Below are 19,963 nucleotides of genomic sequence, written 5' to 3'. Positions count from 1 at the left end.
AAAGAAAATATTTGAGAAAAACAAGTGTCAAATCCAACTTTTTATAAGAACATAACTGATTAAAAACTCCAATATCTACTTAAATCTAAAGTATATGATTGTTATTGATAGGAAATGAGCTGTTTGCATGCCAAGAAATTTTATTACAAGATAATAATCATTCTTAAGATGATAAAATTCTAAAGTTAAATCAAAAGTACCAAATCAGAAAAAGGCTGTGATCTAACTACTTTTACATTCCCTAAGAGCTTTGGCATTTTCCTGAGTTTTACTGTGTAAATATGACAAAACCATACACCACTTCTGTCACAAAGACAAAAGCAATTACTCCATTAAACAATAATATTTTAAAATGTGAGGTGACAAAATAAAGATTTATATTCAAGTACAATCTTGAAGGTAAAAAGTGGAAGAAAAATTCTTAGTTTTAAAAGAGACAACAGTTTCTTTTCAGTAGTCTTCAAAGAACATGAAGCTTTTGGAGCCTAGCTTTTGGAAATTCAACTTGATGTAGTTCTCAGTAGACAAAAGGATGAAGATGTGTTAAAATGTAATTCAGGTAAAAGACAGATGTCATGTTGGAGCCATTCACTCAGCCCTAAGTTAGAGATGCCATATTCATTTTTATATTTTAAAGGAGAAAAATTCAACTTAGATTGTTTAATGTTTATCCATAAATGTGAAGGCTTTCATGAAGGCTGACAAACCAGCCTAATAAATTTTTCAGCCTGGGATCAAATATCAACTAATCATCTGGCCAGTTAGAAAAATTAAAAAGTAAGACATACATGTAGGCACACACAGAATAGTTACCTTCAGTTGATTATTGAAAATATCAATCTCCTGTAGTTTTGATCTAGTTTCTTTCTCTACTTCATCCAGTTGATCTCGTAGCTGCTGCCGAGCTAGTTCTTTTGCTTCTAAGGCTCTTTTGAGTGTAAGAAGTGAATCTCCTGTTTTAGAAAAACATCGCAAGATAAGAAAAACAAACTCGCAGTGAGGAAAAATGGTTTTTAACGTTCTCATTTCAATTAAGAAAATTCTTGCCAGTAAAAAGGGAAAAAGTCAACTTTTATAAAACACCTACTGTGCAAACTGTTCTGCTGAACTTGTTTCAATTGGTCATTGAGTATCTGTTTTTCTGGAATAAGTCTTCCAAGCATTTGCTGAGACTCCTAGGAGAGAAAGAGAACACAGCAATGAATAATGGAGAAAACTACCATGTTTCCTCATCCCTCAAAGACTCTCCTAATCTCAACCTGAATCCTCTACAGTGAAACTGTCAGGGTGGTTTCACAACTCAGCAGAGAAAATGGAAAGCAATGATCTCTCAATTGCACTGGGATCAAATGCAAATGCAGTGACCCTGCTGTTTGCAAACTGACTCAGTAGTTTAAACAGGAACTGTTCTGTCCTGAACTTTGAGCCTCAATAGGGTTGAACTGGATTACCATACACCTGAAGGTGGAAACAGAAATCAAAAAAGGACTTTTAACAATCAGAATCTTAGCTGCCATATATGTTTGTCCAACACTCAGGATAGAGGCACAATTTTAAACAGCTACACAAAAACCTTGAACCAACTATTTTTTAACTGACATAGATAAAAGCTAAACCACATTGTACAAGGCTATTTGGAGTTATCATGGGTGACTTGACAAGCAATTGTATTTGCCTAAGTTCAGCGGAAATGATTCAATATAGTTTCTACACATTTTAGAAAAAGGACAGATTTTCCAGCCTTTATTAAGGAATATTTGACGTTTATTTTTACTTTGGTTTGAGAAAAAAATCTCTGTGTATTAACTTTTGGTTTGAAAAAATAAAAATGTCAATTAAAAATTTTCACTGGAGGCTAAGAACCAGTCCCTTTCTGGAACAACCACCTTTAGATACAGACTGGCTTGTGTGTAATAAATCTTTGTGTACTATATGTCTGAACAGTAGATACAGCTCAATGGAGAGGATTTGGTAGCATCTTCTCATATGAATAATCCACAAAAACACATATACCCCCCATCCCCCCAAATTTGAGAAAAACAGAATACAAAAATCGATCATTTTCCCAAAAAAGCATAGCCAACTAAGCTTCTCCTCTTGTTCTCCTTGCTAAATTAAGGCAAGGCCTCTTACCCAATCCCAAAGATTCTTTCCTGAACCAGGACAAACAATGAAGGATCAAGATGAAGCCTGGCTCAGATCACTCAGATTGTTTCACTTATTTAAACGTTACTTTTAAATGGACTACCTGAGTTTCGAAAATAGGTCAAACCAATATGAAGGGTTACCTGACTCATTTGCAGAGCAAGAATTTGCTAATTACTGTAAAGAAAGGAAACCGATTTCTCACTGCCTACTATGTACCTGCCTTTCTTCAAACCATGTATTATTTTATTTTATTATTTTTTTTTTTTGCTATACGCGGGCCTCACTGTTGTGGCCTCTCCCGTTGCAGAGCACAGGCTCCGGACGCGCAGGCTCAGCGGCCACGGCTCACGGGTCCAGCCACTCCGCAGCACGTGGGATCCTCCCAGACCGGGGCACGAACCCGTGTCCCCTGCATCGGCAGGCGGACTCTCAACCACTGCGCCACCAGGGAAGCCCAAACCATGTATTATTTTTAACTTCACTATTTTTTCAGGAACCTTGATTTGTATTTTATTATCAATAACTGAATATACTAAGCATCAATCTTAAATAATAAAAATATGTTTGGACACAGAGCATTCAGTGAGATAATAAACAAACACATGGCCTTCACTCCTAAATTTTCAACAGAATATTTTATGAAACTTCTCATAGTTAATGAAAGACACAGAAAAACAGTTACCACAGAAAAGAATACACTTTTAAAAGGTGCATGCATTTTAAAATATTTTCAAACAATTTCTAGCAGTGAACTTCTGATACTGTTTACATTATATGTCATATCCTAATATCTCAAATTGATTAGGACTTCAGTGATAATCAGTAAGGACACAGAAGACATGAACGACATCATGAATCAACTTGATCGACTGAGATTTACAGGACACCCTACCCAACTTCAACAGAGTACACATTCTTTACAAGTGCACATGGAATATTCACCAAGACAGATCAAATGCTGGGCCATAACATAAGACTCAATAAACTTAAAAGGGTTAAAATCAGACAGAGTATGTTCACAGATCATATCATAAATAAATCAGAAATCAATAACACAAATGGAAAAAAAATCCAAGCATTTGGAAACTAAACAGCATAATTCTAAATAACCCATCAGAGAAATGACAAAGGAAATTTTAAAAAAGGTTTTGAATTGAGTGGATTTAAAAATACAACATATTCATATGGCTATGACAATGCTTTGAAGGAATTATATAGCTTAAAATGTTATACATTATCAGAAATGAAGAAAGATCCAAATTCAATAATTTAAGCTTCCTCCTTACGAGGCTAGAAAAAAGCAAATTAAACCCAAAATAAAGAGATGGAAGGAAATAATAAGAAGCCTAAGTCAATGAAATAGAAGACAGACACACCACAGAGAAAAAAAAAAAATCTATAAAACGAAAACCTTTTTTAAAAAAATCAATCAATAAACCCAATATGCTCCTAGCTAGATTGATGGAGTAAAGGAGGAGGAGGGGAAGGGAGAGGAGGAAGAGAAGGAGAAAGGGGAGGGAGAGAAGGAAGAAGGAGAGGAGGAGCTGGAGTGGGAGAGAAAAGATACAAATTCCCAATATCAGGAATGAAAGAAGTAACACCACTACAGATACTACAGACTTGCAAAGAATAATAAGAGAATATTATAAACAATTTTATACAAATAAATCTGTTAACGTAGATGAAATGTTCAAATTCATTGAGAGATACAAAATTATCAAGACAGACCAAAGAACAAATAGAAAACTGGAATAGCCTTGTGTCGATATCTATTGAATAAATTTTGCAATTAAAAGTTCTACCGCAAACAAGACTCCAGACCCAGAAGGCTTCACTAGTGAATGCCACCAAAAATTTAAGGAAGAAACACAGTTATCCCTCAGTATCCATGGGGGATTGGTTCCAGGATCCTCTCAATAGCAAAATCTGAGATTGCTCAAGTCCCTTATATTAAAATGGCATAGTGCAATCGGCCTCCCGAATCCTTTAATCTGCACATTTGGACCAACTGATCTGATACTGGAACCTGACAACTATTCCAGGAGGTGAGAGAAAGTTTTATAGAAATATACAGGATTTTAAGAGACAAGCTGATGGGGTTAGCTAGGAAGGCAGTGTAGTGTCAAGGTTGGAAGTAAAGTCTTGAAGTCACAAAGATCTGGATTTGAATTTGGATTCCTATTTCCCAGCCAGAAACTGAATGCCAGAAACTGATTCTAGAATGTTCCCTTCTCGAATCTTCACTTTCTCACATATAACATGAGAGTAATGATAGTGCCCTTACCAGATTACTGTGGGACTCTATTAAATATCCACATTAAGGTCTTAGCACTGAGCACACTGACACATGCCAGCCTTCGATAAATGGTAGCTACCACTACAGTCAGTCCACCATATCTGGATTCAACCAGCCTAGGATCGAATTTCAATCCAAATACGCCGATATGGAAGGACTACAGTACTATCCGTTTTACATAAAGGAATTGAGCACCCACAGATTTTGGTATCCCCAGGCAACTTGGAACCAGTGCCCCCACAGATATCAAGGAAAGACTACTATCATATATTTTTAGAAACTAAAAGAGAAAAGAATACCCTACAGCTTAGTTTCTTATTTATTACCCTGATACCAAAGCTAGACAAGGACATTATGAGAAATCGATAAACTAATATCCTTCATGAATTTCAATAGAGACCCCTAATAACAGCAAGTTGAATCCAGCAAAATGTTTGTTAAACAATAATACACCATGACCAAGTGCAGTTTACCCCAAGAATGGAAGGTTGGTTTAACATTCAAATATCGCCATATTAACAAAATAAAGGAGAAAATAAACACATAAACATCTCAATAAATGCAGGACAAAAGAATAAGTCCCAATTCAACACCCATTCATGATAAAAACTGTCAGCAAACAAGGAAAAAAAGGGAAGTCCCTCACCCTAATAAAGGGCATCCATCAAAAAAAACCTACAGTTAACATCATACTTCATGGTGAGAGACTGAATGCTTTGCTCCTAAGATCAAGAACAAGACTCTCACCACTTCTATTCAACACAGTACTAAAGGTTGTAATCAATGCAGTTAAGACAAAAAAAGAAATAAAAGGCGTATAGATTGGAAAAAAAATAAAGTTATGGTGGTGCAGTGGTTAAGACTCCATGCTCCCAATGCAGGGGGCCCGGGTTCAACCCCTGGTCAGGGAACTAGAACCCACATGCATGCCACAACTAAGAGTTTGCAAGCCACAAGTGAGGAGCCCGCCTGCCACAACTAAGACCTGGTGCAGCCAAATGAATAAATAAATAAATATTTTAAAAAAAAAGAAAAAGAAGAAATAAAGTTATCCTTATTCACAATGTTTATGTATGTAGAAATTCTAAGGAAGCTACAATAAAGCTATTAGAACTAATAAATGAGTTAGGCAATATCACACATATAATGTCAATATATGAAAATGAATTGTTTCTATATACTGGCATCAAACAACTGTAAATTGAAATTAAAATATGTAATACACAATAGCATCAAAAACCTTGAAATAGGGCTTCCCTGGTGGTGCAGTGTTGAGAATCTGCCTGCCAGTGCAGGGGACATGGGTTTGAGCCCTGGTCCAGGAAGATCCCATATGCCGCAGAGCAACTAGGCCCGAGAGCCATGGCCGCTGAGCCTGCGCGTCTCGAGCCTGTGCTCCGCAACAAGAGAGGCCGCGACAGCGAGAGGCCCGCACACTGCGATGAGGAGTGGCCCCCGCTTGCCGCAACTAGAGAAAGCCTGCACACAGAAACGAAGACCCAACACAGCAAAAATAAATAAAGAAAGAAATTTATTTAAAAAAAAAAAAACCTTGAAATAATTAGGGCTAAACTTTACAAAATACGTACAAGACTTGTACACTGAAAACTACAAAACACTGCTGTAAGAAATTTGTAACAACCCAAATAAAATTAAGAGATATACTGTTAAGACTCAATATTGTTAAGATGTCAATTCTTCCCATACTGATCTATAAATTCAATGGAATTCCAATAAAAACTCTAAGTACCTTTGTAAAAACCGACATGATGATTTTAAAAGCTTCTGTGGAAATGTAAAGGACCTAAAATAGCCAAAATAATTTGAAAAAGAAAAATATTGAAGAACTCACACTACCTGATTTCAAAAATTATTATAAAACTAAAATTATCAACAGAGTGAAATACTGGTGAAAGGATAGACATAGATCAAAGGAACAGAAGAGAATCTAGAAAAGGTTTTTTACAAATGTGGTTAACTGATTATCAGCAAGCTACCAAGGCAATTCAATGGGGGAAAAGGACAGTGTTTTTAATAAATGTTGCTAGAACAACTGGGTGTCGGTATGGAAAAAAACGAACCTCACCCCTTACCTTACACTTAAGTAAAAATGAACCTGAAATGGATCACAGACCTAAACATGTAATATAAAAGGGTAACACTTCTGGAAGAAAAGATAAGAGAAAATATCTGCAACCTTGGGATAGTCAAAGATTTCTTGCATCGAACACGGAAAGTGTAAACCATAAAAGAAAAAAATGAATAAATTGAACTTTCCCAAAATTAAACATGTCTGCCCTTTAAAGAACACCATTACAAAAATGAAAAGGTAAGCCACAGACTGGGCGAAAATGTTTGCAAAACATCTATCTGACAAAGGACTTCTGGGACTTCCCTGGTGGTGCAGTGGTTAAGATTCCACGCCCTTAATGCAGAGGGCCCAGGTTCAATCCCTGGTCAAGGAACTAGATCCCACATGCATGCCGCAACTAAGAGTTTGCATGCCACAACTAAGGAGCCAGCAAGCTGCAACTAAGGAGCCCTCCTGCCACAACTAAGGAGCACACATGCTGCAACTAAGAAGCCAGCGAGCCACAACTAAGGAGCCTGTGAGCTGCAACTAAGGAGCCTGCCTGACACAACTAAGACACGGCACAACCAAATAAATAAATAAATAAAATATTTTTTTAAAAAAGGACTTCTTACAAGAATATATAAAGAACTTTGATAATATGCTAAACAACCTACTAAAAAATGAGCTAAAGATTTTTTCACAAAAGACACACAGAAGAAGATGCATACTAATACACATATGAAACAATGACCAACATCAATTAGCCTGCAGGAAAATGCAAATTAAAGCCACATGAGATATTGTTACACACACACCAGAGATGTTAAAATTAAAAATAATGGCAATATCAAGTGTTGACAAGAATGAGGAACAACTGAAGGACTCATACACTCCTGGTGAGAATGTAAAATGGTACAACCACTTTGCAAACAATTTGATAGTTCCTGATAGGATTAAACACATACTTACATGACATAGTAATTCCACTCCTAAAATTTAACCAAGAGAAATAAAATACATTTCCACATAAAGATGTATAAGTAAATACTCATTGCAGCTTAATTCATAAAGTCCCAAACCAGGGACTTCCCTGGTGGTGTAGTGGTTAGGAATCCGCCTGCTGGTGCAGGGGACACGGGTTTGATCCCTGGTCCGGGAAGATCCCACGTGCCGCTGAGCAACTGAGCCCTTGCACCACAACTACTGAGCCTGCGCTCTAGAGCCTGCGAGCCACAACTACTGAGCCCGCGAGCCACAGCTACTGAATCCCGTGCGCCTAGAGCCCGTGCTCCACAATGAGAAGCCACTGCAATGAGAAGCCCGCACACTGCAACAAAGAGTAGTCCCTGCTCGCCGCAGCTAGAGAAGGCCTGCGCGCAGCGATGAAGACCCAACGCAGCCAAAAATAAATTAAAAAAAAAAAACAGTCCCAAGCTGGAAAAAACCTACATGTCCCTCAACAGGTGAGGGGATAAATAAGGAAATACTACTCAGTGATGAAAAGGAACAAACAACTGATTCACTCAACAATATGGATAAATCTCAAAAACAGCATGCAGAGAGGAAGAAGCTGAAATAAAAGTCACAATGTTCAAGGGACTTCCCCGGTGGCGCAGTGGTTAAGAATCCACCTGCCAATGCAGGAGACACGGGTTCAAGCCCTGGTCCAGGAAGATCCCATATGCTGTGGAGCAACTAAGCCCGTGCACCACAACTACTGAGCCCGCGCTCTACAGCCCGTGAGCCACAACGACTGGGCCCGCGTGCCTAGAGCCTGTGCTCCACAACAAGAGAATCCACCCAATGAGAAGCCTGAGCACCGCAATGAAGGGTAGGCCCCGCTCACCGCAACTAGAGAAAGCCCGCATGCAGCAAGAAAGACCCAACGCAGCCTAAACAAACAAACAAACAAACAAATAAATAGAAAGAAAGAAAGAAAGAAAGAAAACGTCTCTGAGAACTCAGAGGTCTTAAAACGACTTACAAAAAAAAAAGTCACAATGCTCAAAACTGATCATCTTTCATGATGATATGCAGAACAATATCTACATGAATTTGATGGCCCCCTAGCTCAACACTTGAAACCAAACCAGGTGATATTGTAACAACTTGGTGGTCAAGGTTGGATAGATAATAAAATGAAAGCAGAACTGCTTAGAGTACTCCACTGTGTCTCCAACTGTTGTGTATACGTACATCTCTGGAACTCCCCCTAATATACTTAACTGCACTTCTTTATTGTGCTTATCATGGTAAGCAAAAGTCCCATGAATGCACTGTAGGTCCTGTGTGATCCAGCCCCCACTTGCTCCAACCACAGTGGTCTCCTTGCTGCAACTGGCATCCCAGAGACCAGCGACAGCCTCAGGTCTTCTGCACTATTGTTTCCCTACCTATAGCTTGCTCTGCCAGATATTCACATGGCTCAGCCACTCATCTCTTTCAAGTCTTTGCTCAAAAAGCATGTTCAGAGAGAGGCCTGTCCTGACCACATTACTCAAAATCACAGCCCTCCTTACTACTGGGGACTCGCTTCCCTACTCGCTCTCCAGAGCAACTTTTCATCTTCTAACAGAGTATATACTTGTCATTTTATTAGTGCTTGTCTCCCCTGCAAACAGAAGGTAAGCTCCGTGAGGGCGGGGTTCCTGTCTGCTGTCCACTGCTGGATCCTCAGTGCTTACCAGAGCTTGCATTGAGCTGGCATGCAGCAGTCTCAGCAAGTGTGCTGAGTTACTAGACAACCTATTTTCAGGCAAGGACCTTGTCTACTTCATCTTGGCTTCCCAGCGCCTATTAGATGCTTGATGTTTGTTGAGTGAATAAATGAATGAGATGAATCAGAGAAAGGCATGTAAGCCAAAAAGCTTTTAAGGGACATATTTTCTCACCTGTAATTGTTGCTGTAGGTGGGTGATTTCAGCAATTCTCAACTCTCTAGATTTGTTTGTGCTCTCAATTTCTTGCCTTTGGGTTGTCAATCGACATCTGATATCTTGAAGTTTTCCTTCTAGTTGATGCTTCTTATCATTCTTTAACAAATGAAAAATAATACGAATTATTAGCATTTTAATGGTTCAATGTAAGTAGATTCCCAAAGCATAATCAAACTACTCACTAGAGCTTCTAATTCAAATTCCAAAGTCTTTTTCTTTGCTTTCAGCACAACTATGTCCTCTTGTTCTTTGTTTCTTTGATTTAATAGTTCTTGTCTTCGATTCCGTTCCCATTCAAGCTGTCGTTGCCTTTCAAGCTCCCGTTTTGCAGCCTGTGACACACACAGACGATTTATTAATTGTTCAGTTCTTACACTCTTCAAGGTCTCTTAGTAAGCATTACATCTAGTAAGTCTTTTCTTTTAGGGGTGAAATATTATTAAACATTACAAGAAATTTTTATTTTAAAATAGCAGAAAAATTTTATACAAATATAATATTCCTTCTATAGGAAAAAAGAATATTCAGAAAGGCTATTATATTTACATGAGTTGAGAACAGACTGGATTGTTTCACCACTGACATTCAATTCTTTATGCCGCTAAGGATGCTTGGTGTGCTAAATAAGCTGCTCTTCCTTATTTACTGACTCATAAAAAACAAGGAAGATCAATCTAGTAAAATCAAACCAAAAACCCCAGAACAAAAAACAAAACAAAAATAGCTTTCTTCCATCAAACAAGTAGTTATTATTTCTTCTGTCACATGAGAGGTTATTATTTGTCTCAAGCTTTAAAAGTTTGTGACCCCCACCTCCCTAATCATTCATTTCCTTTTTAGCACAGAAGGCTCTGTAATTTCTCTGGCAATGTCAGCTCTCTTCAACGCTGACTCTGATGGCTGCTAGGCAGAGTATCTGTCGGAGCACCTGGCACTCTTTATTGTATTGTAATCGCTTCTTACATACCTGTGCTCCAACTACACTGTAAGGGCCTGGAGGACAGGTGGAGTTCCTATTCATCACCATATCTCCAGGGACTATCAATGCCTGGTACATGGTAAATGTCAATTAAATAATCCTGAATAAACACTCTAAAATACTTTTTTTTAAAAAAAAAACATTGAAGAAGGAAAGGTTGTCTACCTTTTGGTTGTCATTCTGGAAATGAAAATCCTGTTAGTATCTGTGTGTGTCTGCCCGAATGAAAGGCAGCTTATAGCTACAAGTTTTCTAAAGCAATCATCAGGAGACGAAACCAAAGTATTATTTTTTTATAAAGACAAATCCCCCATCTTTAAAATACATTTTATCCACACAAGAGAATCACGTCATTGCTTCTGTAACAATATACTAGGACTTCCCTGGTGGTGCAGTGGTTAAGAATCCGCCTGCCAATGCAGGGGACACAGGTTCGAGCCCTGGTCCGGGAGGACTCCACATGCCGCGGAGCAACTAAGACCATGCGCCACAACTACTGAGTCTGCACTCTAGAGCCCGCGAGCCACAACTACTGAGCCCGTGTGTCATGACTACTGAAGCCTATGTGCCTAGAGCCCGTGCTCTGCAACAAGAGAAGCCACCGCAATGAGAAGCCCACGCACCGCAACAAAGAGTAGCCAGCACGCAGCAATGAAGACCCAATGCAGCCATAAATAATTAAATTAATTAATTAATTTTAAAAAACAATATACTAAAATTGGAAAGACAGACAGGAGATAGGCTTGGCCCCTATCCAGGTATGGCACCAAATTTAGGAAGCCATTCATAAAATACAGGGAAGATTATGAGACATATTTTCTAAAGGAAAAAGAAAAAGATGCAGAACAATAAAATTAGTGTGACACCATTACAGCGGTTTAAAAAAACAATTTCACTAAACCTTCAACCACTCCACCATATAAACCTTTTTGTTTCTATATTTGTATGTGAATGCAGAAAAAAGGCTAGAAAAAAATACTTAACTGCTATCAACAGTTTGTTACAAGACTGTATTATCAAAAACTTGTACATGGGCTTTCCTGGTGGCGCAGTGGTTGAGAGTCTGCCTGCCGATGCAGGGGACATGGGTTCGTGCCCCGGTCCGGGAAGATCACACATGCTGCAGAGCGGCTGGGCCCGTGAGCCATGGCCGCTGAGCCTGCGCATCTGGAGCCTGTGCTCCGCAATGGGAGAGGCCACAACAGTGAGAGGCCCGCGTACCACACACACACAAAAAAAACTTGTACGTGAACGTTCATAGCAACAGTATTCAAAATAGCCAAAAAGTGGAAACAACCCAAATGTCCATCAACTGATGAATGGAGATAAATAAAATGTGGTCTATCCATATAATGGAATACTGTTCAACCACAAAAAGGAATAAAGTATTGATTCACGCTACAACTTAGCACGAAAACATGCTCATCGAAAGCCAGACACAAAAGGCCACATATTATGTGAATCCACTTATACAAAATGTCCAGAATAGGCTAACCTATGGAGAGAGCAAGGAAATTCGTGGTTGTTAAGGGCAGGAGGAGGGGGAATGGGGAGTAACCACTTAATGGGTAAGGAGTTTCTTTTTGGGGTGATGAATTAGTGGTGACAGTTGCACAACTTTGTGAATAACTAAAACTACTGAACTGTAAAAAGAAAAAAAAGACCGTGTTAATATATTACTGAAACAGCTCTGGAAGAGCACACGTGATCATGTCGGGGCTGCTCCCCAGCTGCTCACCTCTCGCCTCTCGATTTCTTTCCTGCGCTCCTCCTCTCTCTGACGTTCCAGCTCCCGCTGCTTTTCCAGCTGCTTCTCCAGCTCCAGTTGCCTCTTGCGCTCCTGTTCCTGGCGCTCCCGCTCCTTCCTCTCCTGCTCCGCCCTCTCCAGCTGGGCCAGGCGCTCTTGTTCTTTGCGCTGCTGCTCCAAGAGCGCTTGTCTCCGTTTCTCCAGCTCCAGATTGCCACGTTCAAAGTTCTCACGCTTCTTATCTTCAAAGGTTACTTTAAAACAAGACGTAACGATTAGGAAAAGCCATGATTGTCAACATAGCATTTTCAAAGGGAAAACTCAATGGCATATTGGAAATGTGTGGTGTACCTGCAAACCCGAACTCCAAAAGTTTCTTTCTCACCTGTGCCCTCATTGATAAGCACTATGAACGTGCCCTTCACCCAGCTTCTTTTTTTTTTTTTTTTTTAACTCAGCTTCTTGCTTATATACTCTCTCCCCTCCAGATGAACCACATCATAGTGTTCGAAATGCCAAACGCGGTTTTGGAATAATCTTTTTTTCTTTTTTTTTTTTTGCGGTACGTGGGCCTCTCACTGTTGGGGCCTCTCCCGTTGCGGAGCACAGGCTCCGGACGTGCAGGCTCAGCGGCCATGGCTCACGGGCCCCGCCGCTCCGCAGCATGTGGGATCTTCCCAGACCGGGGCACGAACCCACGCCCCCTGCATCGGCAGGCGGACTCTCAACCACTGCGCCACCAGGGAAACCCTGGAATAATCTTTTGACAGCAGTTCTGCATCATCACCCAACCTCCATACATTCCCTGTCACTCTACCTTTTCCCTTTTCTATGACCTGGATTCAGCAATTGACCCCCTGTCACTTCTGTACCACGAATCTTTCCCTTTCTACCTCTTTTTTCTTTGCTTAAAACCGTGCTGTTGTGTCTTCAATTTTAACAGACAAGACAGTTTCTGAACGCAGAGGTAAGAAGGTAAGTCTCCTCCTGGGTTTCACACTGAAGAGCAGGTTGTGCCCTAATCATCATGGAAATGATACTCGGTAAATTATTTTTTCTAACTCATTACTCAGTTTCCTTCTTTGAGAACACCAATTATGAATTTTAGAACTATCCCCAGGTCAGTAATTGTTTTTCTCTGATCCTTGCTAACACTGTTTACATCCATTTTATTTTACTTAAAAAAAAATTCCATCCACCACATCCCTTACTATGTTTTCAGCAGCGTCTATTCAGTTTTGTGTTTGCTTCACACGCTTCTCCTTGGAGCCAGCCCCAGACAAGGGAAGCTCTCACTGCCAGCCTGTGCGGCATGTCATTCCCATTGTTCCCAATCTATTTCAAGGACCGTCACTTCACACACTGTCTTGAGATGGGTAGCTGTGAGCATCCTTTCTTGGCTTCTTCCCACATTCCTGTCTGGCCTTCACTGAAAACAGACCTTCCTTACATACTGTAGTTAGATTAGAGATCAGAGATGGCAAGCAAGTTTTATTTTCTTGTTCTTCTGGCTCCTTTGGTGATTTCAGAACAGGCAGCATCCATTTTACTCTGCCACCTTAAAATCGAAAGTCCCCTCTGTCAGAGAAAGGAATGAAGTAATGATACATGCTACAATGTGGATGAATCTCAAAAACACTATGCTAAGTGAAAGAAGTTGGACGTAAAAGGTCACCCACTGAATAATACCATTTATATGAAATATCCAGAAGAGGTAAATCCAAAGAGACAGAAAGCAGACTGGTGATTTCCAGGGGCTGGGGAAAAGGGAGAATGGAGAGTAACTAGGTATGGCCACTGTTTTGGACTGAATGTTTTCCACCCCACCAATTTATAGGTTGAAACCCTAACCCCCAAATGGGCTGGTATTTGGAGATGGGAACTTTGTAATTCCAGTTAAGATAAGGTCATGACGATGGGGCCCTCATTATGAATTAGTGGCCTTATAAGAAAAGGAAGAGAGAGCTATCTTTCTTTTTCCATGTGTACACACCGAGGAAAGGCCATGTGAGAACCCAGTGAGAATGCAGCCATCTGCAAGTCAGGAAGAGTGCCCTCACCAGGAACGGAAGTGGATGGCACCCTGATCTTGGACTTCCTATCCTCCAGAACTGTGAGAAATAAATTTCTGCTGTTTGAGCCACCCAGACTATGACATTTTATTATGGAAGCCCAAGCTGACTTAGACAGCCACTGAATTGTACACTTCAAAATGATCAATTTTATCTTAAGTAAATTTTACCTCAATTAAAAAAAAAGAAAAAAAACTGAACGTCCCTATACATCTTTTTAATTCCAAAATCTGGCCCTATTTCTGGTACACAGAGGCACATAATAAATGGTTGTTGAAAGAAAGAATGCACTAACCAAAAACTCTAATACTGTCACATCCTGTTCAAAACTTTAAATGAATGTCTTCTACCAACAGAAAAAGAAAATTCCAAATTCTAAGGATTCCTGTCCTTATTTGCTTTAAGACTTTATTCCCATTATCATCAACCTGAAATGTTCCTCCCTTCCACTTGTAATGACCCAATTACTCTTCAAATCTCAACTCAACTGTGACCTCTTCCATAGAGATTTAATTGCTTGTGTATTTCCCAGTCTATGCCAACCAGCTATAAGTAAGCTCTGCTGTGCATCTATAATTCTGTCTTCAGGAATTTATCATACTTATGCACTGCTTTGATGTTTGTTTATATGGATGTCTTAAATCCTCAGTTGTATTATAACCTTCTAGAGGGCATGGACCATGTATTATTAACATTTAGATTCTTCACTGTACTCAACACACTTGAACAAAGAACATTTTCAGTAAGCAGTTTATCACTGAACAAAAAGTAATTTAGTTCAAGGGGAGACTAGGAGAGCTAGTGTCCTGAGCAGGTCAATTATTCCCTGAGCACTTTAAATGCAACAAAATGACACTGACAGAGTATTTAACATAAAGAGGTTCCATAATAAATTTCATTAGGGTGTCAGTATCAATTGTCATCTCATCATTAATAATTCATAGCTACCATAGAATATTTTAATAGTATGATGAATTTATCTTTGTAAATGAGGATAATTTAAATTAGGTTCATATTAAATTTAAAATAACTTCTTGTTATCAAAGAGCTTCCGATTCTATAACAACATGAGAAAACAACAGTAGGCTATTTTACATTCTATTTCTGCACTGGTGGTATTAAGCAACCACCTTAAAGGCTTATCATTTTTGAGCATTTTATAGATAACATTTATAAAATTTTTGTTAAGTGGTAAATAATCAGATTTCAATTTAAAAGCTAGAACAAGGGTGCATAGCAGAGTACATAATGTTCTTATTTCTATACATATATTCAAATCCAAAAGCATATGAAAAGTGTCTCCTTTCTGACTAAGGTCAGTTAAAGAAACATAGCAAGGGCTTCCCTGGTGGCTCAGTCGTTAAGAATCCGCCTGTCAATGCAGGGGACACGGGTTCGAGCCCTGGTCCGGGAAGATCCCACATGCTGCGGAGCAACTAAGCCCGTGCACCACAACTACTGAGCCTGAGCTCTAGAGAGCCTGTGAGCCACAACTACTGAGCCTGCTGCCACAACTACTGAAGCCCACGTGCCTAGAGCCTATGCTCTGCAATAAGAGAAGCCACCGCAATAAGAAGCCCGCGCACCGCAACAAAGAGTAGTCCCTGCTCGCTGCAACCAGAGAAAAGCCTGTGCACAGCAACAAAGACCCAACACAGCAAAAAAATAAAATAAATAAAATTTTAAAAAAGAAACATAGCAAGAATGTCAAAAGCTAAATTTATTTTTACCTCCATCTTTGCCTTAGAGATAGAAAATCTCTAATATGCTATAATTCAAATATAAGGACTGTCTTACCAGGTAATTTCTTTTCTAGTTGTTGCTGTTCATCTTCTAAAACTGGTTCCTCTGGTAACCTCTGATCTACCGAAGTTGAGCTTATGACAGATATACCACTGCCAGATCGAACTCTTCTGCAGTTGTGGAAAAAAAGAAAAAAAAAAAAAGGATTCATGTAAAGCTGTCTAGGTAGAATTGGGTAAGTTATGAAAAAAAATTTTTTTTAAGATTATGCCACATATCATGGAGCAAATTTCATTTTTAGTGAGGAAAAGATAAAGATTTGGTCTTCTCTATTTACAAAGAGTTTCTTAAAAATGAGTATCTGAACGTCATCAGACTCTGAGTACCATATTCATTCAAATGTTTAGAACCATCACCAAAAGTAGGACAATTCCAAAGGATTAAATCAATGAACAATTGTCAGGTGGTTAGAGCAGTACCTGGGACATAGTAAGTGTTCGCTGTTACGATCATAACCCTCCTATGGAACATTAAATTTCCAAGGGAAGATTAGCAGCTCAGCTAACTGAAAGCATCTTTTTTTTTCCCCCTTTACAAAGTCTCTCCATGTTATCTCTTAATAAACACATGAAATGTCTACACTTTATAGTCCTTAAAACAAATCACTTAGTTTACTGGTTAGTTTCACTTTACACCATTAATCTTGCTCTTTTAAACCGATCTACCTATCTACTTTTTATGTTTTTTTATCAGCTTCCAGTGTTGTGTTTCTTGTAGCAATTCTTGAAGCTGTGAGATTTTTATGGGCAAACTGTCCAGCTACCGGTTTCTTCCTACACATTCACAGTTTTCTCAGCTCCCCCCTGCACCGTGTATGTGCTGACAGTGATGGCTTCATGTCTCATACTTTTATGGGGATTTTTCCCCCAGTCCTTCCCGTGAGGAATTAGCACAGAAATTCTTATCTGTGCTTCTTTTGTTCTTCTTTGTATTCGTAAGATCTCAAATTTGTCTTTTGAGTTAAAGGTTTGAGACACATTTGTCCAAGAGAGCTGTGTATGCGTGGTTGTGGGTAGGTGGAGGATACCAGTAACTGCAGAGTCTTCCCAACTGGACCCTGAACTACCCTCTCAATGTCTCCACTGAGGTTATGTTTCAGACCATGAAAATTTCCTTTAATTATCTTCCTGATTATAATTTCTACATTGCCAGCATTTCGTTACCTCTGTCTGGAATGTGTAGAATTCATAGGCAGAATCTCCTTGCTTTATTTTCTATGTACAGGTTGATATCATTGCACTTAAACTGCTAAAGTTTTGGGTGAGCTTTGATTATATGGACTGTCTCAAAAGTCACAAAATCTGTGATGTTTTACTTGACTGTTTTACTAATATCCTATAAGTACTTTAAAGAACAGAACAGGGAAAGATTAACACAAACCTACCTAAGAAGATTTGCTTGAATTCATAGATATTTCATTTACTTGCCAAGAATAAAAAATGACTATAAGATACAAAGCCAAGTTTGAAATTCACATACTCAGCACACAATTTCTTATGAGAGCCAAATATTCCTTACCTAAAGGAAGGTGGAATGTATTCTGGGGGCAGGACCGGTGGCAGTGGTTGGCCAGACATAGCTACATCAATTAGGTGCATAGCCAGGATAAATTCTTCTGCTGTGAGTTTTCCATCTTGATCAATGTCAGAAAGATTCCTATTCAACAAAAAGTTCATTGTAATCTAGTTTCATGAAAATGCATGCTTGTTACTGTTCATGAGTGATTTAAACGTTCTATTTTCTTATTCTGACTCTAGGCCAACTGAGTTCCTCTGTGCCTCAGTTTATAAAAATAGTACCTATTTCACACCACCATTGCAAAGACAAAATGAGACAATCCATATAGCTGGGATGGTGTCCAGCATTCAACAGATGTTAACTATGATTAAAATTACACTCTTCTCAATCATTGCAACCCATTTTAAATGTATCATACATTCCATGTGTCTAACTTAGACTACGCTCTGCAGACTATCAGGTCAGATAGTAAATATTTAAGCGTTGCAGAACACACAGTCTCTATCACACTGAATTCTGCTGCTGCAGCAGGAAAGTAGCCATAGACAATATATAGAGAAACAAATGGGCACAGTTGTTTTAAAAAACAAAACCAGGTGCAGGCCAGATTCAGCTCACTGGACCAAGCCCTGATCTAGGCCTCCAAGGGTGGATCTTTACGGCCTCCAGCCACAGAGGCAAGGTGTTTTCTGTTCCTTAATCTCAGGATTCAATCGTCACTGTTCTTCATAATCAACTTGCCCTGGTAGCTAATTAAAGTAAACAGATTTTTCTAGCAAGTCCAAGAATGTGATTTTACTTAACAACTTCTGGACACCAAAAGAGGATGCAAGACCACAACACTGTTCACTGAAATACCAACAGGACAGATGCTACACTGGGCAACTAACTGGCTTTGCTGATGAGATAAATCAAGAAACTCCTCTTAAATCTGAAATTTCCTCAGGTGGCATAAACTCTTTTTTTTTAAGGTACAATATCCATATGGTAACATCCACCCCTTTTACAGTACAATTCTTCGAGTTTTGACAAACACATTCAGTTGTGTAACTACTACAATGTATAGAAGTTTCATCATCACCGAAAATTCCTGTCTTTTTACAGTCACCCTTTCCTTTGCCCCCAGGCCCTGGCAACCACTGATCTCTTTTCTGTCCCTCTACCTTTGCCTTTTCCAGGGGCCAGACTCCTGTTTTTAAGCAGAACAGAGCCACAAATGAAAACCCTGCCTGTTTTACTTTGCTCTCTCTTCCTTTTCACTGCCCACTCCTAGGTAAATGCAATTAAAAGGCAGGTGGAATTCCTATTTGTTTTTTTCCCCATACTTGCCTGAAGAATGGCTGTACACACTTAATTAAATATCTTCTTATCGTGTAGAAGGAGAATATAATATTCTAGTAGGAGAAGACTCAAGTATTTTTTTTCAAAGAGGGCAGGTTATAAATGAGAAACTTAAACATTTCATTATATTCTAGTGTCATGAGAACAACCAACGTCCATAAAGGTTAGGTCTTTAGTTTTTATTTCAGAGGGCCCTAGGATACTGGTACACACCCAGACTTAAAGAGGTCTAGATGTGTCATAGATATAAGATGCTTGCTAACTGGTCTGTTATTATGCTATTGCAAGAGGCTGACCCTTTAACGCAAAGCAGAAGGGACTATAATGGGTGAAGGGAGCAGCACTAGAGCTTGACCGCTTATGAAACAACCACATCAATGAGCCTGCAGCAAAATCATGAACCTAGCAGGTAAGTGGTATAGACCGGGTTTATCTTCCAGGTGGAATCAATGGATAATGCCTAACTGAGAGATACACACTCCTGAAGAGTGTGTATTCTAGTTAATATTTAACTAGATATTAAAATTAAATATTTAACATTCTAGTTAATATTTAAATGTAAAGAATCCTATAGGATTAGGCAAGGCTCATCAATAGCTACTAAAAATCATTACAAAATAGACAAAGAGACATAAATGTACCTGCTGATGAAAGTACTCGGTATCATCTCTGATGTATTTTGCAAAAAAAAAAAAAAAAATTCAAACTTTAACCTGATGAGTGGTTCTCAACCATTGATTGATTTAGTACTGCAAAGAACATCTGTCAATGTCTGGAGACATTTCTGATTGTCACAAGTGGAGGCGGGGCTCATGCTGCTGCAGTAGGCAGAGGCCAGAGATGCTACTTAACAATCAACAGTCCACAGGACAGGCCTCCACCACGGAGTCATCGTGCCTAAAATGTCAATAGCACTGAGGTGGAGAACCCTGCTCAAGATCTAACTACCAATCTACAGGAAACACAAGAATGAATTAACACCACAAGGGTGCCATCAGCTAAAGTTAGGCTATAAGAAACTATAGGACAAATGATCTGGGTTTTTTTTG

At 39.2% G+C, this 19,963-nt stretch overlaps 1 protein-coding gene across 2 annotated transcripts in view; it reads right to left on the bottom strand.

Moving 5' to 3' along the window:
- ITSN1 (intersectin 1) overlaps window positions 1–19,963 on the bottom strand; it is a gene marked incomplete at both ends in the record, with an annotated part of 175,868 nt that overhangs the window by 114,670 nt on the left and 41,235 nt on the right. For both annotated transcript variants that reach the window (XM_079704739.1, XM_079704738.1), the window contains 7 exons: window positions 814–953; window positions 1,088–1,175; window positions 9,410–9,550; window positions 9,637–9,786; window positions 12,172–12,434; window positions 16,050–16,165; window positions 17,574–17,711. In XM_079704739.1, the coding sequence (XP_079560865.1) occupies window positions 814–953; window positions 1,088–1,175; window positions 9,410–9,550; window positions 9,637–9,786; window positions 12,172–12,434; window positions 16,050–16,165; window positions 17,574–17,711 (1,036 nt within the window). The remainder of the gene's footprint in view (window positions 1–813; window positions 954–1,087; window positions 1,176–9,409; window positions 9,551–9,636; window positions 9,787–12,171; window positions 12,435–16,049; window positions 16,166–17,573; window positions 17,712–19,963) is intronic.

The sequence above is a fragment of the Hyperoodon ampullatus genome (genome assembly GCF_949752795.1).
Source record: "Hyperoodon ampullatus genome assembly, chromosome: 5".
NCBI lineage: Eukaryota > Metazoa > Chordata > Mammalia > Artiodactyla > Ziphiidae > Hyperoodon > Hyperoodon ampullatus.
Note: the sequence above shows the minus strand (reverse complement) of the source record. Positions and strands in the feature narration are given on the sequence as shown.